At 35.4% G+C, this 24,953-nt stretch overlaps 2 protein-coding genes across 13 annotated transcripts; one reads left to right on the top strand and one right to left on the bottom strand.

Annotated features, from left to right (window-relative positions):
• Positions 1-1,516: 1,516 nt before the first annotated feature.
• On the bottom strand, positions 1,517-16,105 carry LOC100806799 (splicing factor 3B subunit 3). 11 transcript variants are annotated; one of them, XM_006577049.4, is made up of 16 exons: positions 15,707-16,105; positions 15,340-15,477; positions 15,139-15,218; positions 14,856-14,939; positions 11,927-12,011; positions 11,405-11,565; positions 9,311-11,261; positions 7,974-8,284; positions 7,181-7,496; positions 6,861-7,016; positions 6,191-6,329; positions 5,501-5,577; positions 4,405-4,544; positions 2,865-2,973; positions 1,940-2,092; positions 1,517-1,850 (listed from the first exon to the last, which is right to left on the bottom strand). In XM_006577049.4, the coding sequence occupies exons 1-16, from the start codon at positions 15,884-15,886 to the stop codon at positions 1,767-1,769; spliced, it is 4,164 nt and encodes a 1,387-aa protein (XP_006577112.1). In that variant the 5' UTR covers positions 15,887-16,105; the 3' UTR covers positions 1,517-1,766. The 11 variants fall into 11 exon arrangements, 10 of the variants coding, with proteins under 10 accessions (XP_006577112.1, XP_006577113.1, XP_014629419.1 ...); XM_006577050.4 differs by having other exon boundaries at positions 1,517-2,092; positions 15,707-16,095; XM_014773933.3 differs by lacking the exons at positions 1,517-1,850; positions 1,940-2,092; positions 2,865-2,973 and adding an exon at positions 3,001-4,044 and having other exon boundaries at positions 15,707-16,095.
• A 2,498-nt stretch (positions 16,106-18,603) lies between these two features.
• LOC100819268 (uncharacterized) lies at positions 18,604-24,015 on the top strand. Of its 2 annotated transcripts, none has more exons than XM_014773932.3 (3): positions 18,604-18,807; positions 19,081-20,125; positions 22,755-24,015. In XM_014773932.3, the coding sequence occupies exons 2-3, from the start codon at positions 19,202-19,204 to the stop codon at positions 23,400-23,402; spliced, it is 1,572 nt and encodes a 523-aa protein (XP_014629418.1). In that variant the 5' UTR covers positions 18,604-18,807; positions 19,081-19,201; the 3' UTR covers positions 23,403-24,015. The 2 variants fall into 2 exon arrangements, with proteins under 2 accessions (XP_014629418.1, XP_006577111.1); XM_006577048.4 differs by having other exon boundaries at positions 18,606-18,807; positions 19,190-20,125.
• The last annotated feature ends 938 nt before the right edge of the window (positions 24,016-24,953 follow it).

Below are 24,953 nucleotides of genomic sequence, written 5' to 3'. Positions count from 1 at the left end.
CTAACGATAAAAATTTCTCACAAAACCTTTCAAGTTTCAAAGACCTAACAAAAAATAAAATATTTTTAGAAATTAATTACAAAATTTAAATATATTTCAAGGTTTCTAACATATTTAAGTGAATTTTAAAAGAAAAATACCTTGATTAGTTCACGTTCTAGAGTGCCGAACCAATATTAGTGGTCTTTCACGGATCAGTAACTAAGAATGAATATTCGGATTTTTTATGTTATTTATTTTTGAATTTTTTGAAATAAAACGTGGACAGGCAAGAATATCCTTTTACTAATATATTGAAATGACAAAGTTGACCTTTAATAATATGTCCAAAACAATAAGGGAAATCCCTAAATGGAGCTGGAGCACAGTTCCTAAACGAATGTAACCAACCTGAATCACATACACCAGCCTAAACATTCGAATCCACCTACCCATAGGACCTTCCTGCACCGTTTAACAGTCCAACCAATAAGTGCTTACGTATATCTCCTCCTCTACCAAAATCTTCAAATTACAATGCTAAGCGTGAAACATTTATGATTTATATGCTCTGTTTTACCTCAAGGAAGATCAATTACTTATCATACATCAACAAACTTCTTCTAATATGCATTGTTGTATTACTTACAACATTCCTAACAGTCAAATGTTCACTACCTCACTCTTCAGTCACTGAAATCAACCTCCCAGAAACCTCAACCAGTGTATACAATATCACACTTAACTCATTCTTCAACTTCAAACACCCAACCACAAAGTATCTTCTACCATCTGCGCCACCAAACAACACGTTGTCATGGCCACGCCCATTCATACTCAATCTGTCGAACACAATACTTCACCAAATAAGTACAAACATAACTTGCCAATCAGAAATCTCCAAGAAAAACGACGATCTTGCTACAAACCGCGCGAACCACGAACCCACCGGACCCAATCGGCACATCCAAAAAACGACCCACACGAAATCGATCTCGAACGACCACCAATGCACTGTTTTGCAACTACAATCGTGCTCCACCTCCACTCAGGAATCGAGCTCAAGCTTCATTTAGGGATTTCAATTACTGATTTGGGGATTTTGGAAAGGGTAACTTTGTCAATTGAAAAAATTAATAAAAGGGTATTCTAGCCACTCCAGATTTTTTGTTAAAAATAAATAAAAAAATAAGTAACATAAAAAAAATTCGAATAACCTGTTTCAACATATTGATCCACCAAAGACCACTCATTTTAGTACCCCACTCTAGATGTTGTCTTATATACAAAACAATTTATCATTCATTATATTATTATATACAAAACAATTTATCTTACAATTTCTTTACTGTCTACCCAGGTACTAGCTTGATCAATAGGATAAGTTTGGTTTTGAAGTATTTTAGCTTCACACAAACTTTTATACAATGGATCTGTTGCTACTCATTTTTTGTAGTCATCAGACTACGCTGTTATTATATTCACTAACTGATATTTTGAAGTTCAATTTTTGCCTTTTCGCAAACATTCTACTATAGATATTAAATTCAGTATATATAATCCATTGTTTAATTCCTTTACAACATTCATAACCGTCGCTAGTAACTACTAAAAAAAAGAATGTTCCTCTCACTAATTTCACTAATATACAATTTATTGCACCAAAGACCTTTTCCTACAGTATAATGAAAAATACAACAAATAGAAACAAGAGATTCTGGTGCTGACTGTGCAGAACCTTACCACTTGATTGTTGGCTTTGCACAATTGATGGGGATAACATGTTTCTATATCTGACAACACTTTGAGAAGCAGACACGCAACCGTTGACGGACAATATTGTTTAGAACTGCATATGCATGTTCCGCGTTCTGCGTACCATTGTAAAAAACAATTGGAACGGGGAAGAAAGGTGTATTTAGTTCAGAGCATAATGGACTCGTTCAAGAAGTTGAACCACCTGATTTACAGAAACATGGGAGGGTAGGAGTGGCTTCAAACTTGGTTTTACCATATCCGGTAGCTCCAAAGACAAAATCATCTTTTGCTGCATACTTGTCAGCTCCAGAAACTGGGTCAACATGTCACCATCAAGTATCTTGGGTACTCCAACCTAACATAAAATAGATGTAAGCAAACATTGTTGGCTACATATTCTTTTTGGGAAATAGTTGTGTTTCTTTTTAAGAATACTTTCTTAGGAAGCTAGTAAAAAAAGTATTTCCTCCAAATAAGCTAGATCAAAAAAAGTATTTCCTCCAAAAAGTATTGCCTAACAGAATTCGTGTTAACAGATGGAGAAGTTGGTGGTTGGCCCTCACATGGACAGTGTGGCAGCACCGGAATAAAATCATCTTCTCAAATGAAACTTTTGATGGTAACAAGTTAATGGAGGATGCTATTTTTACACTGTGGACATGGCTGAAGAGCTTTGAGAAGGACTTTGCCTTCACCTACAGCTATTGGTCGTCTAACATAGCATCAGGATTTGTCTTTTCAGGGGGGTAGAAATCATAGATAGTGGGAGCAGTAGGTCTTTGTAATACCTAGCTATGGTTCCTTGCGAGACTGATCTCAGTCTGAGCTTGGAACCATGTTGCTGGCAAGTCAATCTAATTACATGTACTGTTTTGTACCTCTGGTACTCACAATATATATAAATATAATTTATCTTTGCTGATAAAAAAAAAAAGCTAGATCAAACATGCACTAAAGGAAAAAACTGACGAATCAAATGAATGACAAAATCTATTTCATGTAATGAATGAGTCAACCATATTCAATCAGTGTGCAATTGTGTAGATGAAATTTATTTGGTTTAAAAAGAGGGAAAATGAAATGAAAATAAATCATCGTAAGATAATAAACTGAAGTGAAGTCCTTACCCGATTTTCGCGACTGCGAAACTCATTATGATCATTTCCTAGAACAGGTGCTGTCAAATGATGGACAACAAGTCTTGCTTGCACTGCTTCTAAGAGCTCATATTCTTCCCTGCACACAAGATAAATGATGTTTCTCAGACAAGTCAAAAACTTAAACCCAAGCCAAAAGCAATAGAGCATCACCTCCCAAAACTCATCAATCCACTGAAAGTTGCAGATTATATATGTTAATACACAGCATCTAAAAATTTCAACAGTGCTGAAATTATGGGGTTTTAGGTACTGAGAGAAGAGACTTTGTATAATATTTTATTATGAAAGACATGCATTACAATGTATTGATGTGGGTATGTTAGGCAAGAGGAATCAGCTACTATAGCTAAGTTGTTGCTACGGTATAGTAGGAAGAATGAGATGAGAAGGAATGGCAATTAGGTTGTTGGGAGTTAGTTAGACTCATAGTTTTGAACATATAGCAGCTTTCTTGAGAAGAAGGGAGGAAGGAAGGAATTGATTGTTTTGAGAGAACCTGAGAAGTGTCTCCGTGTTGTAAGGGAAGAGAGTGTTCTTCCTTGTGTAAAGAGTGAAAGAACTATCAATAACAGTGAATCCTTTATCTCTGCGTGTACTGTCCAGTCTTGGTTCTTGTGTGTGTCTGTTCTACCCTCTAGTTGCAGTTAGTAAAGTAGAGAAGATTCCTAACAAGGTATAAAACCCAAAGCACTAAAACCTTATACTAATTATACTCCTAACTATTTAGGGAAACAAATAATGACAAGAAAATTTGGTAAACAATCCTAAGAGATAATTGGAAATAGGAAAACTAATCCTAAAAGATAATCCAAGATACAATTCATATATTCTAACAAACAGAACACAATTACAGAACAAGATTACGAGTAGGTTTGCTGAAATAAGTTTGTTAACTTAAATAATAGAATATTGTTCATTCCAAATACTTTGATCCCCTTGTAACCAAAAAAAAGATATTTTGATCCCCTTCCCTTTTATTTTTCTCTGCCACAAATTGATTCTTGCTTCTCACTCCCAAGGCCCTTGCCACATAAGCAGGTAGTTAATGCAAGTCATGCCCATTCAGGGTTCTGATTCTCTGCTCCTTGGAGTATTTAGAGGAGGGTAGCTAACAAGTCCGCACAGATTTACAACTGCCATTAAAGTTCTGGTGCAATACCAAAAACTATCAAACTTGACAAAAATACAGCTTCAGAATTGGGCATGATCTGCAAAAAGCTTTGAAGAGTGCCATATTTTGTGGCTTAATCACAACTTGAGTAAAGCTTTTGTTTTCCCTCAAAAGTAATAAATGATTTTTTTCAATAAAAATCATCCTATAAAACTCAACCAACATTTAAAATGGACCACAAAAATCTTTCAAGTACTCAATTAGCCAAACCTGGACTGCTATAAATCTATCTCCACTAACTTCATACATAAGAAAAAGTTCCAGGCAATGGCCAAACTGAACCCAACAATTGTTCACCTTGATATCTATTGAGTTACTGTCAAAATATATTGGTACCTTGATAAAGGGATGAAGATCATTATGCTTCCTAACAGGGTAGTGGCAATAATAGTATTTTGTAATGAATCAACATTTGTCTTGGGGCCATTTCCACCTTGCAAAACATCATCAGCTGGAAGTCTGTATGAATATGAGCCCTGCAATAAAATAAAAAACATAAATTACATCTAAATTACACATAGAAACAAATTAAAGTGGGAGGGGGAATGAGTGATTATAAATTGGCTAGTTACAGAACAAAACATCATAAATCCAAGAACAATAAATGATTGGTGTGAAAACTTATCAATGTCCTAAGGGCGAAGAAGCTAATCCAAAGTATAGAATCACCAAGATATCATGCCAAAACACATTTGACCAGTAATGGGAGAGCTTGTGAAACATGGCAGAGCACTTCTTTTTTGGCCAGTGTAATTCTTTACACCAATCACAAAACATATCCCTTCACAGCTAATCGATCTCTCTCCCTCTAGTAAGCTCATCGAAAGACCTGGTGCCCAATACTAATATCAACCATAAAGCATGAGGTGCTGCACCGAGATGCACTTGATCAGTCACTACAAAGACTACATTGGGACACTTCTCGAAGTGTTTAACTTTTTTATCATATATTTATGAAGAAAAGTGTGCCTCGATGTTTAACTAGCAATAATTTTAGGATTCCAGTTCAAGTATCTGACTCTGGTGCTGTATACCATCATTTCCATTACTGTAGAATCAGAAAGCCATAGAACATTCACCTTTGGTTCATAAATCACATAAAGAAAAGACTAAAGTTGAAAGAATAGAAAACAAAAACATTAAGTTCATTTGATATTTTTGAGCCACATGTGAGAAACATGCTCTAGCACAACTCACAATTGCATAGCAACAATTATTATTGGATATGTTAGTCAATAATGACTAATAGTATCTCATATTATATAAAAACTATCTCTTGGAAGAGTAATTCACATCATCATTACAGTGATTGATTACAGCACATTGCATCTGCACTTGGCAACCTCTGCTTCAAACAAATCAAATTTCTATAAAACTTGATGAGATTAATGCATATCAATAACCATTCTTCCAGCAGATTTAAAGTATATACCTTCTTGATGCTCATGGCTATCTCAGCCATGAAATAAGCACAGCTTAGTGCCATGTTGCATTGTGCACCTGCATTGTCTGATGCGCATGTCAGCAATAACGAAATATGGTTAGAATCATGTTTTCAGGTGGAATATAAAAAATGAACAAATAATTATAAGCTTGCTAATAGCATAAAAATAGGCTTCTATCATAATCTTAAACAGTATTGTCCTTGCAATATCAAACACAGGCAATACTAACATATCACATCCCTATTAAACATAAAGTCATATACACCATTAAGCATGGTACAAAGAACACAATTCACTCACAAAATGAAAGGTGGGTGGCACTCAAGCTGTGAAAAAGCTAGTTACCATACACAAACTACAAAGTCCTATACTCTTGTGCATATTTTCAAATGAAATTGTATTTATTCCACCATTAATTAGGAAGACCAGCATAACATGAGCAGCCAAAAATTTTCACAGAAATTGACTTCATGTTCTTCTATTGAGTTTAAATCTAACAATCAGAAGCAACAGAGATGGATATTATGATTAGAAGCAACTAGCAAAACGTAATAGTTCATATTTTGAAACCCCTGGTCCCAGAGAAAATAAAATTTCAAAGACACAGTAAACCCTAGATTAGAAAGTGGCAAATAAGGAATCAAATCACACAAATGAAAGGCTTAGTTCAAGAATACCTTCCAAGTGATCTGAACATAAAACAGCAATGCTTCCTTTACGATCCGAAACAACAGCTGTATCAGCATCCATGAGAATGCAATCAGCAACTAACCTAAGTGATGGGTCATTGTAAAGTAGCTCCAATTTTTTTGCTTCCTAGCATAGAAGATACAAACTAAACAATTTTAGCAGCACTGGCTTTTCAATTTTCATAATGAAGAAACATCATAAACAAAAACAAACTATCATTACAAAAGGACCATTTTTTTTTATTTATGAAGCATAATCAATCAGACATACAAGGTAACTTTTTTTTTATATATAAACAAAGATTTTATTAAGATGGAAGAGAAAGATACAAATGAAAGAAGATAAGAAATTTTCAAAACTAGAAAATCGAGACCAAAAAAAAAAATGGGGGGGGGGGGGAATTAAGGACACAAAACATGCAATGCAGCATGCCAATGAGTGCTTCTCTTTTAGCACCTCAATCACACTATAACTTTAATAGAAAAGGAAATGAAAAGAGGGATAAGAGGCACAAAAAATACAAACTTCGGTTGAAGGAAAGGATAACTTTGATTTTTAGCCTCAATAATTAAAACAGAAAACAAACAAAACATCCTCTTTTTCCTTTAATTTTTAGTTTGAAAAATAAATACTGTAGAGACAGTCATCACTACTCACCTCATGATAAGAATATAGAAGGATACCATCACGGCAATCACCAACTGCAATTCTAGTAAAATGTGCAGTCAAAGATGTTATCATGAAGCGCGCCCTTCCCATAGCATACCTTCTCACTCTTTGAGGATTGTCATTAGGGAAACCACAAACATAGAACTGAATAGAAAGAAAGTATTGTAATGAGAGACTGTGTAAACAAATGTAGACAACAGATAAAAAGAACCTTCTGATTTGGAGAGAGAATTTGGGAAGGATGGGACACAGGGACAGTGAGCAAGTGACAGAATGAATGGAGAAAAGGCAACAGTTTTGCTACTTACAGCATTGCCAGCAGTTGCCAAGAAGTAACGATCAAGATAAGGACAGATTTTAAGTACAACTCCCGGCCATTTAGTTGCAAAAGTTAATCGGAACTGCCATACTTCATTTTCATCGAGTTTGATGCCATCAGAACTATTATCATCTGGACTGCTGCCAAGGCTACTGCTCGATAACTGTTCAGGAGCATATGTAACAATTTCACGGAATGGTGAAGTTTTTTGAGATGATGACCCTGCCTTTGAACAGAACGTCACTGAACCACTATCTGAATTTTGCACATGATCAAGACAAAGAACAAGAAGACGACCCTTGCAACTGCAAAGAAGCAACCTATTAGAAAATCAATGCGAAGTGCATAAACAGTATGAACATATTAACTTTTCACCATCATACATGCAATACAGGATTATCAAAGTAAATATAAAGATGTAAAACAGATATATTGCTATATAAATTTTAGATAATCCAAAGACTTCACCCCTGCATTGGAGATATTCACTTTTATGTTATTATGTACATTTAAGTTTACATTACATTGTCGATTCAATTATAATTTCCTTTACATTTCTTCAGTTAATATGTACATTTAAGTTTATTCTTCAATATTTTGTGCTTGGGACAAAATGTTGTCCCGTGATTAATGGAGTAACAAATAATGAAGTTGTTGTTCTGTCCGTCACCATCTAAGTTGTACTGTCCCATTTTTTTTTTTAAATCAAACATGGAACAACTAGAGTTGTTCTGTCCTGTACTATACTTTATTGCAAATCAAACAGACCCTAAATGTCATACCTTTCAGCTTCACCAGTGGCCATTGTGTGTGGACCCGAAGACAGACTAGTTCCAACAACAAGCACCTGCTCACTTCCAACTCTTACTAATTCCATGGATTTTCCTGTTTCTCCAAGTTCAAGTCTAAAAGACGACAGTACTGACCCACTTAGGGGATCCATAATACATATGTCAGACAAACATGTACCACAATTCAGTTCAGTCCTCATCACAAGCAACATCTTGCTTTCATCATGATACAAGACCTTCCGTGGAGTGCCCTCTAAATGAAACTTCTGCATATTAAGTCTCTTGCTGTGGACCATCTCCACCTAAATCATCAAGTGATAAATACAGTACAAGTCAAGACAGCAACACGATGAAACAAGGAATGAAAAACCATTGTACCATATATTTCTCAAAGATGGCAAAATAGGGAAGAGAAATCAGTCCAATGACCCAAAAAACTATGTTTTTCATTTTGTATTGAGTATGTAATCTAAATCATATAAATAAACAGAACTTATCTGTTACAGACTGAAAATCAACTAATAACATTCGGAAGACAAGATCCAAGAAATGCAGTGGCAATCCTCTGGTTTATAGGAATTCAAATGCAGAAAACAGTAGACAAGATAACCAAAACAAAACGACACAATGATTTCTCCAGACACCAAGGAATACCACCACCCAAAACTTCTCTCCATGATTTAACATAGAATAATGTTATTTGTATAACAAATTTTACAACAATGAGAAAGAAAGAGAAAAGAGAGAGAAGTATGGGATGTGATGGGTGATGTGATACAGATACAGGGAAAAAGAAAAGTATACATTGTTTTATGAATAACACAACTTTTACATAATGATTACCTCCCCTCAGCCCCCACCACCCCTTCCTCATATCCTCCCTCGGTCCCTCCCTCCCTCTCTTGCAAATCTTCCCCAACCATTCATTTTCCAGTCTCCTGTTTCCAGCTGTTCATCTTCATAACTAATTCCTCATTTGTCTTTCCCTAACCATTCATTCATAATTTGGTTACTACTTACTACTGCCCCAAATTATTGTAACGTTCACCCTTTTTCCATTTCAGACCTCCTTCCCCTGTATACATGTATTGGAGGCGAGTCCCAAGGGTGTGACATTATCCTCCTTACTCCCAAAAAATAGGAACAATAACTACTAGACACAATTAAGAAACAGGAACAGCAAAAATTATGTACGAAATGAAATGAGACTGTCTAACAAAATTACATTATATCCAGCACCACACAAGCAAAACAATTGATAGTAATCACAACACATAATATATCTCAGGATTTTCTGTGCATTTAAATCTGTAATATGATTTTCTTACCAGATGTAAACTGTTTTCTGCAACAAATAGTATTCCTTTTGGACACTCAACAGAGCAAACAGGAGTTACATGCGTGGATGGTTGAAATGAGATAGAAGAATAGGACAGGCTGTGTCTTGCACTATGCAACAACCAAGGCCTATCACTAAGAGTAATTATATCGGCATCCAGTGTATCACCCAGGGGCACCAAGAAAACTGGAGTAATGCCAATTCGTCTAATGGCAATCAATTGAAGCATGGAAGGAAAGTCATTTCTCTTGTCAAAAGCATTAGTCACAGAATTTACCAAATTTATAGAAGATAAAGCAGTATCCACTATGTTTATTGGTGATGAAGGACATGGTTCCGCCGGCCACTCAAAGCGAAGGAGCATTCCATTCCTCAATCCAGCAAGAACATAATACTTACCAACAAATACAAGCCGCACATCTTGGGGTACACAACCACTTATGGCAGTCCCTACTGTATTCGTTAATGAAATTGTCCCACAAGCAACTACTGTAATTCCTCCACCTGGTGCAAAATACCAAATTTCCACAGAAGGCCTATGTGTGCCAATAACAAAGGTTTTATTGATGTCCACTCCACTTTGAATTTGAAAAGAAGAGATGCTACTATTATTAGCTGAAATGGATGAATTTGATTGTTTTTGCTCAATTTCTTGTCCAGGGATGGAAATGCATGATAACTCATTCTGCAGTACCAAATGTTGCATTTCATAAATTTCATATTGATAAGCTGATAGCAATCTAACCCCAAGGATAAACAGAAAGCATGGGTTAGAGGTTGACACAACTATGAAATTATGCCCAACTGCCCCCAAACTAATACTCACATTGTCTGGAGACCAAGATGTGCAAATAGGAGAGGACAAAGGGATACCTTCAGAATGAGCAGCCTTAGTGGGCAAACAAAGCTTAACAGTAGATTTGTGGATCTGGACAAGCAAACCATCAGTCACAAGGCCGCATGCCAAAGTACAGACATTAGGTTGGAAACCAACTGAATCAGTCACATCAGTAAAACTTAAGCCAACTGACAATATTCTGGTTTCCTCAACAAATGATAGAACCAGAAAAGAATGGTGTGAATCCGTAACTCTCATTCGGACCGTCCAAGTACCAGTTACCCCTTGATATATAGAAGCAGTCCTATGTAGATTTTCCACATTAATACCATTTCGAATAATCCTTAATGACCCCTCTGGTGCCACACCACAGCAAGCAAACATTTGATCTTGCTTCTCATCATGATAATCTACAACTTCCATATCCAAGATTGGTGCAATGTTTTGAATAGGGTTTATATAGCACAGCCTTCCATCTTCCAATTTCAGGACCATACCATCCCCCATTTCCACAAGGGCAGCTAGATATCCACTTTCAACCCACAAAAGTGCTTTACAGGGTAGACCTTTATAGAGACACTCAGACAGATTAACTTTAGGGCCTTCAGAATCAAAAAGAACTTCAATCATAAAAAATTCTCCAGTATCTACACAGAAGATCATCCTAGGATCTCTATTATTTTCAGGTTCCCAACTCCACGAGCATATGTATTTGTAACCTGAATTGGCACCACCATTGTCACTGTCTATGCACATAGGATCATAATCGCTCAGCTCCAACAAAGCACAGGCAGCAACACTAAAGCGTTCATCATCAACATCATGTAATTTACAAGACTCTTCCACATAAGTCTGCTCTTCCATGGCATTGGGTAAAAAGTTCAAGTTAGTCTTACAGACACAGGATGGGTTGCGATGATCTCTAAGATCCATTAAGAGAACATCACCAGCCCTAAATAGAAATGCAAGTCCCCCGGAGTTGGGAACTTCAACAATGTCATGTGCTAGAGGCCCAGCTTCAACATACTGAGAAATAACAAATATTTTATGTGCTTTAACATTCCATTCCAATAATAGCAGTTCATTTAGAAGCGCTCCCCTCCTGTAGGAAAAAAATGCATGGTTTTAGTAATTATGCATCTTGACAAACAAAGACAGCAGAAACAGAAGCTAACTTCCATTATAGAGCTGTATTCAAAACTTAGAATAAATTCCTGACAGTGGGCAACACATGTATCATTATACCTATTTATAATAACAGCTAGTACAGGATTATGCTCCTTGCTTGGTTGTCTGGAATCTTGTGAAATGAAACAGATGCTCCAAATAGTACCACGTATACCGATTCTCTGGATGCTTCTGGAAGTACTTGCAGTCCCTTCATTTTCAGAAGGATATACAATTCTCTGGAGTTGAGCAAAAAAGATCCTATAAGCATATTTCTTCAGACAAAAGAATCAATTTATCAAAAGTAGACAAATTAGAAAATGCAAATATGAGAATAATAATTACTGTTACAAGGACATCATGAAAAAAAAAAAGAAATTAAAGGTTAATACGTTAGATTCTTCGGTTCTTCCAAATTCTAATATCTTTAAAGATTCACAGAAAATATTGCCCTATATGTATGTCTAGTTGGCAGCCATATGTAGCCTATACCACCAGAAAAAAAAGTCCTCTATCATATTCATGTATGCATTTTGCTAACACACACACACACCCACATGCAGCCTTTTCAAAATGCAGGATGGTATAGTAATTTTGAACCTCATCAATGATATCACCACTAGACATTGACAAAGAAAACAAAGCCAGCCGATCTTCGTATGCACTGGAAGCAATAAAACAACCACTGCAGAAAGAGAAGCACAGGAGTTAGTAATATTTCCAAGAAATGCTTACAATGCTTTTTCCTTTTGTCCAATTTAACGTAGATAAAAATATAAAACCATTCATGAGCCTTCATCCAACAGCTTAAGCTTTTAGAAGAGTAGGACCTTGACATGGTATCAAACCTCTTTAACCATGTGGTTAAAAGTTCAATCCTTGTTGCTTCATAACTTCTAAATAAAAGTTGAATTCCAACACAAGGTGGCCCTAAGCATTGTCCATGCTAGATATGAAATCATTCATGAGCCTTCACCTAACAACTTAAGTTTTTAAGAGTGTTGGCCATGAAAAAAAGTAATCCAGAAATGCACTCTATTATGTAAGTAATAGCATATCTTTGCCAAAAAAATTATAAAAATAGATATTTATTGTCTTAGCAACACGTCACCCACGAGTAGTTAACCGATAATGAATTAACTCACTACTCACTAGGCATTAGGGACTGTTTTATTGGAAGGATTCAAGTTTAATCCACTGATGCAGTGTAAAAAACTTTATACTATCAATAAAACATATGAAGCCAAATGGTTCAAAGATTTTACTGGAAGTGAAGAATCTTAGTTACAACATTGATTTGTAACTTTCTTGTCTGCTTATAGTTTCACATTTATATTGGATGTAATTTAAAATGTTATTGTAAAACTCACAGTACATCACAATGGGTCTTAAAGAGTACCGCACTGTTATAAAGTGGTTCGAATTTAATTTTAGGTCTTATCAGAGCATCACATGGATCACAAAAATCTCTCTCCTCTTAAATGGGCCATTTATGGCCCAAAATTCTCAATGCGATGTTCCAAACATACCAAGAGCCACAAATTGGTTTCCATACAAAAATCAACAAGAGCAACTGAAGCACAGCAGAAAATGCAGGAGCTGGAATTCCAAAGATTAAACTCTTTGGGGACAGAGGCGCAGCTAGAGAGAGGGAAAAAAATATAATTCTTTGGCATGTACAGATATGTTTTCACTCTCAATTGGATTTAATGTCTCAAAACCATCTTCCTCATCCTTTTGGATTCTTGATTCTGGATCAACAGACCATATACTCTCTCATCTAAATATTTCTCCACAAAAAAAAATGGCATTGTACACTTATAACAGTAGTTGGCATAGGAAATATTAAAAAAAATTCCTTCATGACCTTCAAAGATGTTCTTCATGTCCCAAAGTTATCCACGAACCTTGTTTCCATACAAAAACTTCAAAATGTTAAAGCCTCAAATTGGTTACAGGGTCAGAAGGGAATGCGAGTTCAACAATTGTCTCATGAGTCATGAGCCCAAAGTTTAGAAGGTTTACACTAGAAGGGACAGAGGGAGACTAGAGAGGAATGATGAGGTGGCAGTGAGAGAGAAAGGGAAGGAAGGAGCTAGTTATTGAATAGCGGAATGTGTTGTTATGATATAGGAGAGAAGGGGAGTGAGGAGGGTATCCTAGCATATCATTTTGTTAGTTATGGATAGAGAGCAGTATCTCTCGATAATAGCTGAGCAGTATTTCTCTATAATAGCAGAGCAGCTCAGGGTAGTATTCGGCTGAATTTTCCTTGGTCTTAATAATACATATTACATACATCGTCTTTCTTCTTCATTCCTGCTATATTTCTTTCATCTCTGTTACTGTTGGATTCAGTTTTGTATCAAAGTGGTCAAACCTGCCAGATTCTAAGGGAGAGCAGTGAACTAAGGAGAGGAATACAAATGAATTCAACCGATGAAGACAGAGTCCAAAGTAGCAGCTCTGGAAAATGAAGTAGCCAATCTCAGATCTACTCTTGCTGAAATGAAGTCTAAGGCAGATGAGCACCAGGAAAAGTCGATGGAGATGTTGACAAAGGGTATGGAGAAATTAACTTCTTCATTGGGATGGAAGAAGCTTCAAGGGAATCCAATGGATGAGTTCCTCCAATAGGTGAAAAAGGTGGAATTGTTGATGTTCAACAGAGAAGATCCAGCTGGTTGGATTTCTCAAGCAGAAGTTTACTTCTGAATGATGGAGACGAGTCCAGATGTTTAAGTGAACCTCCCACAGCTGTGTATAGAATGACCCACAATCAACTTCTTTAACTCTGGTAGCAAACAAGCCTAATTTGACTTGAGAACAGCTCAAAGGTTAATTGCTTGACAGATATGGATGGATGAGTGATGGCAACATTTTCGAGCAACTTACGGCTCTTCAGCAAGTAGGGAGTGTAGATGAGATGAGTAAATACAGGAATTTGAAAAGTTAACAACCCAGGTGATGCGCTTGCCTGATGACCAATATTTTGGGTATTTAATTCATGGACTGAAGGAGAATATCTGTGGCAAAGTGCGTAGCATCCGTGCTTTGGGTCCTCCATCCCATTCACAAATAATGAATCTAGCCAGAGTGATCAAAAGTGAATTATAGGGTCAGCAATAAGCATTGATTTCAATCAGGCATGAGATCATCGGGAAGAAGGGAAAGTTTTGGGTTGGGTTCTGCTACCCGAAATGAGCCATTTTAACTCAGGTGGCCCACACATTTTAAAAGTATTTAAATGTTATTATTAAAATAGATTTAAAAATCTGGAGACCATCTGGAGATCCTGTCAGCCATATTAACTGTTTTTTTTTTTGCTGAATGCCATATTAACTGTTTATTAACAACCAAAACATCACTTGCAGTTGACCAAGAAGTCAATGTAGAGCAATTATGGGAACTTCTCTATTATTTGCAATATGTGAAGCAACTAATATATGCTTACAGAATGGGACCAGAACACAAAACTGAGAGATAGACAAAATACATGCTTTCCAAGAATTTTTGTGACCAGAATCACCTGGAATCAACTGCTAACTTTCTTCCAGGAAGATAAATTTGGTTTCCAGGATTAGATAGCTGAATATGTGTTACAGGAATAAACCTACAAAGACACAGAGAAAAAGAAGAAAGTTCATACAAATTAACTATTTTTCCATAAAACGCAGTTTGTAACAACAGTTATCATATGTTCTAGCCATGCTTTAATGAACCCAAACTGGAAACACTCCCTCCACATTGCATAATATTTAGAGAGGGAGAGAGAGAGAGAGAGAGAAGAGACAGAGACAAGGTGAACGAACCTGTGCATTTCATTGCAAAATGTGAGCAACGACAACTTCCCAGAATCAGATGTAGCAACCAAAAGGTCTTTACCCCACAGCTACAGGAAAAAAAGATCCACTCACAACAACAAATTTCATTCAAATCAAAACAAGCCGAAACAGTGATTTCCTTACAAACAGAGCCCACAGTTAACCACAGCAGTGAAAAGAGTAACACACCTGCGGATCACGTGCGACACGAAATTTCTCATTCCAGGGCAATATGGCAAGATCTTTGACGGTGCCAAAGACAGGCTGATCACACACAGATTGCACATTCCCATCCTCGTCAATAACCACCAATTCAATAGATGTCTCCTGAAATCACAAATGAACAAACAGGAGCAACATAACATGTCATCCTCCTAATCCTAATCAAAATAACAGCAAGTGAAGTGATAGATGATAAGAGAAGCACAGCAGAGCTCAGTTAAATCAAGTTAATTATTCTAAAGCAAAAAATAACTACACTACAGCATGTAGCAGCAGTGAGACACGATAATAAGTTAGATTTTGGATGAGGCAAAAATGGGGAAACGGAGGTTACCTTGCCGAAAATGACGTCGTTTGAGGAGGGAGAACGGATGTGAGCGTGGAGAACCTGAAGAACGACGCTGCCTCTGAGAACGCACTTGGAGAGGTAGTAGCGCGCCGAGGCGGAGGAAGACGAAGAAGAGGGACCTGAACCTGAATTCGCAGAAGAGCATTCTTCTTCAGAAACCGCCATTCGCCACGATTAGTTGTCGTTTAGGTTTGAGTTCGGACGATTGATTGTGTTTGTTTCCCGAGAAATTCGAGACTCCAAACAGCGTTCATTGAGACTTGGCGACGGTGATGCACATAATTCCAAGTTCAGTATAAGATGAACAACAAGAGGGTTTTCGTTTCCTTACGTCTCATTTCATTACATGTCCGAAGAATGTAAGATGGAGGACAATAAGGAGACACTGAATTTCATTTTATATTACATCAATTTGGGTTTTATTAAGATTAAGATTTATGTTGATAATAATATTTTATTTAATGCTTATTGAAATTAAAAATTTAACATAATTTTATCATATTAAATTTTAAAAATAAATAATATATGTATTCATCACGTAAATGTTATATAAGTAGATGTTAATATTTAATATATGTCATCGTTAAAGTGTAAATTTAAATTTTTATATTTACCGACTAGTGTAATGATAAATTTATCAAATTTTAAAATAATTCATATCTATAATAATTTATGATTTTTATAAACATGAAAACTTTTATGTTCAGCATGAAGATGTTCTTGATGCTTTATCCTCAAATGAAGATGTTCAACAACTTCTGATAATCTTTCTCTTCAACACCTCGGACTAAGAGAAGCTTTTATGGAGACATTCTAGCAATGGTATATATAATGTTAAAAATATTTATCATGACGTTGTGGATACTCTTTAGATGTTACACATTTGATTTGAAGGTTCATGAAAGTTGGACATCCCTTTGGCGTCTACACATTCCTCCCAAGATAAACACTTTGCTTGAAGATTTTTGAGAGGTTGCTTCCCACAAGGACAAAGCTTTTTTGCAGAGGAATTCAATACCCGACCAGTTGCATTTTCTGCCTCAACTCCACGGAAACAAATTGACATCTTTCTCTTGACTGTATCAAAGCTCGACAATTTGGGAAAGAAGCTAATTTTTGGTCCCTCATTGAAAATAAAATTCTCGCAGTTGATACTATTCAAAGCCTTGTTTTTTGACATCCCTGATACTCAATAAGTTTCGGTAAACACAAAGTTCTTGATTACTCTTTGGTCAATTTGGAAAAACAAAAATGAAAGAATGTGGAACAATCAAGGCATTTCAACTTCCATAATTGCAATATCTAGCCAATACCTCCATCAATGGCTTAGTGTAAGGGGTCCTAGTATTACCTCTCACTTGCAAAATCTTTTTTGGTACCAATTAACTCATAGGAAAATAGGTTAACCCAGTAACAAACTCAATAACAAAACAATAAGCCGTCGAAAAAAATTCCTCCAAACCTACGAGAACCTATGAAGAACACCAATAAAATATAGAACACAAAATAGAATAAAGAGACAAGAAGACGAAACCCTAAAATACAAAATAGAAAATGTGAAACACTTATCTTCTTCTCCAAATATTGTTTTGACAACTGGACAATTTAAAATATGACGTGCGTAGAATCTATTGTCAAAAAATCAGTCTGATCGAACTGTGAATCAATCTGTAATTGCAATTTGAAAAATGCTTTCTGGTGGGTGTGTAAAAATCACAATGATTTTTTCTATACTTTTTCTCTCAACGTTTTATAACCGTTTTTTCCTCACAAATAAGTCTCCCTCTTACTAATCACAAAATGAATATTTTCATTTGGGTATTTACTCCACATAAGAAGGAAGCCCAAAAAATTCAACATGACAAAAACCACAACCAAACTCAATCAAGATGAATCTAGACACAACTATTTTCTCTAATGCAAACTCTTCTGGTCTTCATTTGGTCAATCCATCTTATAATCTGTCATCTGGTCGACCTATCCCAAATATGAACCATCATTTTAGCATTATACCCGAGTGAATTATATTTTTTGTTTACTCACCTTTATCGTATATTATAATACTTATCTTTATGCTATCATATATCATACCATACATCATATCTAGATTATGACTTATATCTTACTTTCATCTCATCATATCTTATAATTAAAAAAAATGATGAGAATATCTTTTAAGAACCTCTATATGTTATTCAAATTATACATAGGCAAATTACACACATGCATTGCTTTGGGCATGCAACCTCAAAAATCTAGAGGAAACTAAAATAATTACATTTTTTTCAATTTTTAATATTTTTTTGACACTAGACTTGTGGGCTAGTTTATGAATTTAGGCTTACACAAACATTATATAATAAGTGAGTTAATTTAGTCATGTATCTATTTAAATGTGAATCAAAATAAGTTGAGCTAAACGAATCGAAATGATTTACATTTTCTGTTTACGCCCAATAATTACCGAATGTTGTTACCATATATTTTATGGGAATACACCATATAGAATTTTATTTATTATTATCTTACATATTATTTACTTTATTTTAATTATAGAGAGTCATAATTTAAATAAGAGGCAATCAATCTTTCTCACAAAAAAATCTTTCATTTTCATGGTTTAAGATTTTATTTTCAAATCTTAAATATTTTTATAAACATGGAATTATGTTTTAATATTATTTGATTTCACTTTCAAGCATAAAAGTATTTATTAAATACTGTTAATAAAAAAATTATTTAAAAGAAATTTGATAAATAAAAAATTAATAAAGTAATACTACTTGCTTAACAATCATATCTTATTTGTGATGAAATCCTCACACCCCTTGCTAGGTAGAAACCAATCCATTGGTACGATCTTTGGAGGGTATGTAAGAGCAACTAAATTTCTAATTTTACGGAACTGAGAAGAATAGTAAAAGTAAAATTGTACGGTTAAAAAGAATAGTTGGCATTAAATGGAAAGGAAGGAGCTTGTGGCGTTTCGCCGCCTAAAAAACCGATTTTTCCTACAAAATTAAACTCTCAATCACAAGCGATATTTTTTCAGAACCCAACATTTTAGATCTCAACACCCCATGTCGGTAAGTTTTGATCTTTCTGCAATTTTTTTTCAAAAATCCAAAACTTGTATATGAAACTTTAATGGGTTGTGTGATCATAGAGACTCAACTCAATTGGGATGCATTTTGATAAATTAGGCTGTGAAAACTTATGTTGTTGGTTGTCCTTGTGAAACACTGTAATTTCATCTTTGACAATTGATTTTGTAATTGATGGTAATGAATGATGATATCTGAAATATGTCTCCAATATTGTGCATTAGATGCTGAAATCTTTTTCTTGTTTAATCGTAGTCACTTACCAGATTGTAATAGAACAATGAATTTGAAGAAAATTAAAAGTGTTTTCAAGGATATCAAAGAGTATATAGCGATGATTTATCCTCAAACTTGTTATGTCTAGATATTATCAAGCATGGACATGCCTACCATTGATGTGGACCTTGGGCCTGAGAAGCTTGAAGATGAGAAACAGGGAGGTCCCTTGTTGCATTGTGATCTTTGTGACACAGAAGTAGTTCACAAGCTGGCTCAAATGTTCCTTCCAGGTCTAGCCAGTGCTTGTGTTGATAACACATCAGGAGATCTCTTCAAGACTCCGGGTTCAGTGGCTGTTGATTTGAGGAAGGAAATGATAGAGTATGTTACCCAAAGAAGTGAATCATTTGTTGCTGAGTCTGTTATCTTGGAAGGTAGTCCAGATGGTGAAGTATCGGACCATCCTTTTGATATCATTTCTAATTTGGTTGATGACTTTGTGAGTTCAAAGAGGAATCTGTTTAGCCGAGTTTCAGGATGGCTGCTGAGTGAAAAGAGGGAGGACAAAATAGATGATTTTGTTCAAGAGATGGAAATGAATGGGTTTTGGACACTTGACAGGAGAGAAATAATTGCAGAAACTTTGCTCAAGAATGTTGACTTTGAAAACTCATATCATTGCAACATGAGTTTTAATTCTGCGGAAGAACTTGCCAATCATGTTGATAACTGCAACTTTAGAACTATGATCTGCGAAAATGAGGGATGCAATTCCAGATTTTGCGCAGCTCATTTGAAGAATCACGACTCAACTTGTGCTTTCAAGATAATTGCATGTGAACAGAAGTGTTCTGATAGCATTATGAGACGTGAGATGGACAGGCATTGTATAACTGTTTGTCCAATGAAGCTTGTAAAGTGTCCTTTTTATGTTGTGGGTTGTAGGTCAGCTGTTGCACAATGTATGATTGAAAAACATTGTTTAGATGACGTTAATTCTCACTTGTGGCACTTGCTTAAAGGCATCTACAAGAAAGCATATGGGGATGATCTTAAACGACGAGTGGAGCAAATTGTACAGGTCAGTCTGTGTAAACAATAAACACTTTTTTATATAGCTAAAAGAGCCTAAAACTTTGTCAGTGAAATTCAGTATTTTTTGTCCATAATTGAAAGTTTAAAGTATAAACACAACTTTTTGTTAGAAAAAATTCTGAACTCTGATTTCACAAAGTTAAAAAAAAAAATATATTTTTTAACTATTCGGGTAGCCCTATTGCTAGAGGTAGAGGGAAACCGAGAAAAACTATAGGTGAAACCATTAGGAAGGACCTTAGAATAAATAAAAAACCAGTAAGAAGGATTTAGAGATCACTGGTTTATCTAAGGACATGATTCATGATAGAAGACTCAAGCATCATTTGATCCATGTAGCTGATCCCATCTAGTAAGCAAAGTTTGTTGTATTGAGGGTATAATACAATAGGGGAATTTTGTGTCATTTATGATTGAGGGTATAATGGAAGGGAATCATTGTCATTAGATAAAATGAAGAGTTTATCAATGGGAAAAGTATTGAAAGTGTGCCCCCTATTCCTTTTGTCCACATACATTTTCCTTTTTGTTATTTATTCAGAGATCCTGAAATTTTCAATGCTGAGGCCTTCCATTTTCAATCATCCATGTAATTTACATACATGCTAATAAATTTTAGAGCAAATTACATTCACCTCCCTTGTGTTTAGGACTTATTACACTAGCATCCATTGGATTTCTACACAAGCCTCCCTTATTGTTGCAAATACACAAACACCCCCTGTTAGTTCTGTTAACCCCAAGACGTCATGTGTCATGCACATGTGTTTTAATGAAATTTTTGGTCCAAAATGTCCTCATCTTCTTCCTTAGAATACTGGCAACTTCAAAAATTTCATTAAAAAAATTCATTCAAGATCTCCTCCAGGCAACTAAACAAGCAATAATTTATTTTTTGAATCAAAATTTTGATGTCGTTCTACCCAATGCCAAAGCAAACTACACCCATGTTCAGATCCTGAGAGAAGATTCAAAGACAAGAGCAATGACAACGGTGAGAAAACTGACGGCGAAGGACGAAGAGATAATGGAGGAAGGAGAGGTTGGGCTAGGTGCCGAGGCATTGATGGCATGCATGTGAGTGGCGGAGACGACGACAAGAAGGACCGTTAACGATGGTGCTCTGCGACGGATCGAAGCAGTCTGGTTCAGCCGCCGACAGTGTTTGGTTTTGGTGGGGATGGTGCCTCTGGTGGTGGAAGAAGTGAGATTAGGGATTAGGGTGTGACTCTGTGAAGGGGTTAAGTGAGAAGGATTCTTTTGACATTTCACTCAAAATTAACACCGTTGGTTAACGGTGTTCACTCAGGGGAGGCAAAAAAAATGCATTCTAACGGAGAAGATGTGAGTGTAATAAGTCCGAAATATAGGAGAGACAGTGTAATTTTTTCTAAATTTTAGCCTTGGCTGTGAGTTGTGGCTATTTCCACGGCCAAATTGGGTAGTGGCACCACCTAATTAATGTTAAAGGATTTTTTCCCAACACAATTTAATTGATATAATGAAACATCTCACTTTTTTTTTTAAAAAAAAAATCATGTTGATGTTGTTTTAGACATTTGTTTTTCACGTTCTAATGAAATTTGCTTCCACTACTAAGAGGAAATTGTAGAGAAATATGGATATTCATCTCTTTCATTATTTGTTTCAAATTAAGCAATAGGTTTTTGCATTACCTGTTGATCACCCCCATACAACAGCATTAATATTGGTGATAACATGATTGTGTTAGTTTTAATAATTCAACTTAGTGATATGTTGGACCATGAGTTTAAAAGTTATATTTTAATTTGTCATAGCATTGTCATTTGCAGCATGTTGACAATCTAATGCCCATAACATTGTCATTAGAAAGACTGATCTGATCTACCTAGTAGGATAAGGTTTTTGTTGTTGTATTGTCATTATGTATGAATCATTAGGAGCAGTGGATAGGCATCAGGAAGGAGCTAGAGCTGATATATTCAAGGCATTATCTTAATTTGATTTGAAGACCTGACTTTTTATTGGATTGTTTAATAAAATACTTTGATAGCATTTGACATATCAACAAAATGAAATGGAATGGTTCAGTTCCCCAGTTTCAACTCTTTTAGTAGAATCCAAATGTACTACTTTTTAACCCTATGTCCGTGGCTCCATTTTGTTTTATTTTTAAAAGACATAAAAAATAGAACTCACATGCCACTTTCTGTCCTATTCTAATATGTCTACCAAACACTTTCCCGTCAATTGCCACAAGGACATTCCTCCTTGAGAAGGCACAATGCTCAGAAAGGTTATTTGGCTAATTTTGTGTTTGTAGGTATTAAAGATTTCTGAGGTCATTTGCTCTCCTTGCCTTTCCTTTCATAAACATAATAAAAGTGGACGGGATCTTTTGGCCTCTGTAATATTGTCTAGTTATAAGATGTTATCCCAACCAAGAGTTTGAGGGAATGAATTTTTATCCTGGAGTTGATTGGCTTAATTCGTGTCTTCAAGTCATTCATTGATGGAGACATGAAATTGTTGGCTTTCATCATCAGTTACCATTTATTTTGCCTATGATTTGGGAAATGATACTCTATTTCTTTGTTATAATGAGTATTTGAATTTTTCGTTTTGTGTGATAGGCATCATCAAGCAGCCGTTTAGCAGAGGCTCGGGATGTTAGATCTTTAAACTTCATTGTCAAGGATATTGAAGCTAAGCTAGGACCTTTCAAAGTGAGTGCTGTGGAGAAAAATAATGGAGAGACTGTTACCAAGAATGGCCAAGGGGAAGGTGGTGAGACTGATATGAATGGCAGAGAAAAGAGCATGAAGGCTTCAGATATGGTCAATTCACCAGATAAAGCTGAATTGAGTGGCATGGTAAATATGAATAATGCAGAGAATACTACCAAGAATGAAGATAGGGAATCTGTTCCTCTTGAAAATAAAGGCTTTGAAGAGATTGCACAAACTTCAAATATGACAAATTTATCTGATAAAACTGAAGTTGGCCTCCCAAATGATGAGATCAAAGATGATGCAGATAGTGAATTAAAAATCAAGGGCAACGAAGAGAGCACTCAAACACAGAAGGAAAAATTATCAAATGAAGAAGTTAGTGCCACAGATAAGGGCAACGAAGAGAGCACTCAAACACACAAGGAAAAATTATCAAATGAAAAAGTTAGTGCCACAAATGAGGGTAGTGCAGAGAATAGCATCAAAAGCAACTATAATGAAGACAATAAATTTGAAGTTAAGGACAACGAACAAAGCATACAGAATTGAAAAATGAAAACCGAGGGTGGTTCAGAGAATAATGTCAAGAACAAAGATGTTGAAGATGGTGACTTAAAAAAGAGCATACAAACTTCAGATTATAAAATTTAGGTTAAATTACTCATTTGGTTCCTATAATTCCATGGTTCTTACCTTTTTAGTCCCTATATTTTGAAAGTGGTCTTTTTAGTCCCTATAGTTTACATTTTAATTCTCTTTTAGTCTCTATAATTTTCAAATTACAGGAACTAAAAGTAAACTATAGGGATTAAAAAGATCATTTTCAAAACTACATGGACTAATAGAGAATTAAAATATAAATTATAGGGACTAAAAAGACCACAACTTTAGAGACTAAAAAAGTAAGAATCATGAAATTATAGGGACCAAATGAGTAATTTAATTTAAAATTTATCAAATAAAGCTGCATGATAAAGGGTATAGTGTGGATAGTAATATCACCAGGCAAATATAGTGAAGACTTTTATTCGGACTTCAAATAGTGGTCTTGTGCTGAATCTCTCTTTACTTGCAGAAAAGGATTTCAATTTTGCTGTAACTGACAACGTGTGCTGATTTTTCTTTTTGTTTAAGCTCTAATATCATTCATTGGTTGCTCTTATATTTTCCTTTCTCATGGTTACTTATCCTTTCTTGTGCAGTTTTTTTTTCCACTCCTAGCTATGCACTTTATGAAGCTGAATCTTTTCACATTTGAGCCGCTTTTACACGCAGCGTTATTATTTTCCCATTGGTTAAATTTATATAATGTCCCACTGCAGAAAAGCATCTATTAATAGTTAACCTATTTAGAAGGAGGAACCCTAGATTCACCACATTGCATAGATAATATATCATATAATGGTGCTTTGGTCAAAGCGATAATATCAACACATAAATATAATTTTCTTTATTGACAAATTTACAATTTAGCTAGTTTTCAAATTGTACTTGAACTGATTGTTAGTTTATTACAACTATGCGAGAGTTAGTTTTCAGTGCAATGATGGTAACAAGTTTTAAATTTTTTAGGTAAGGCAATATTGAAATCTGTTCGCCTGTATATACAACTTAATAATACTTTGCGTAAAGGTCTCTTATGTGAGCGAATGCATATCAACGAGATCGTGCTTTTAGAAGCCAACTTATGTCTATGTAGTCAGTCGTATTCAGAAATAAAAGATTATAAAAGTGGCAGCAAATCGAAGTTTCAAACAGCCTTAATAACAACCATAAGTCCAAGGTTATTTTGCTAGATGTGTAGAGAAGAGTCAAATAATTTTAGGTGATATGTGGCTGGCAAAACAAATTAGAGCATTACACATTAGGTAGTTCCCACAAAAACGAGGATGAAATTCTGGCGCAAACTTAGCAAAGACTGCCAATCCAACCACCACAATCGCATGGCTGATGTATATGCCAATATTTCCTAGTTAGGTTGAATCAGTATTGTTTCAGTGAATAATTGAGTTTCCCTTCCACAAAAATTCGAACATAAATATAGGTTGGCTTTGCATCATGCACTTTTTATGCAATGCTTGAAGTCTGATGCTATTCTGC

Source organism: Glycine max, chromosome 3, assembly GCF_000004515.6.
Source record: "Glycine max cultivar Williams 82 chromosome 3, Glycine_max_v4.0, whole genome shotgun sequence".
Classification (NCBI taxonomy): domain Eukaryota; kingdom Viridiplantae; phylum Streptophyta; class Magnoliopsida; order Fabales; family Fabaceae; genus Glycine; species Glycine max.
Note: the sequence above shows the minus strand (reverse complement) of the source record. Positions and strands in the feature narration are given on the sequence as shown.

Excerpts from the sequence above, each read along its gene's own strand:
- LOC100806799 (XM_006577049.4), bottom strand. The coding sequence starts at position 15,886 with ATGGCGGTTTCTGAAGAAGAATGCTCTTCTGCGAATTCAGGTTCAGGT. Across the intron at positions 5,578-6,190 it reads ATGTTCAGATCACTTGGAAG|ACAATGCAGGTGCACAATGC; the intron begins GTATTCTTGAAC and ends CATGCGCATCAG. Across the intron at positions 2,974-4,404 it reads ATCTTCATCCCTTTATCAAG|GGAAGAATATGAGCTCTTAG; the intron begins GTACCAATATAT and ends TCTTGTGTGCAG.
- LOC100819268 (XM_006577048.4), top strand. Across the intron at positions 20,126-22,754 it reads GAGTGGAGCAAATTGTACAG|GCATCATCAAGCAGCCGTTT; the intron begins GTCAGTCTGTGT and ends TTTGTGTGATAG.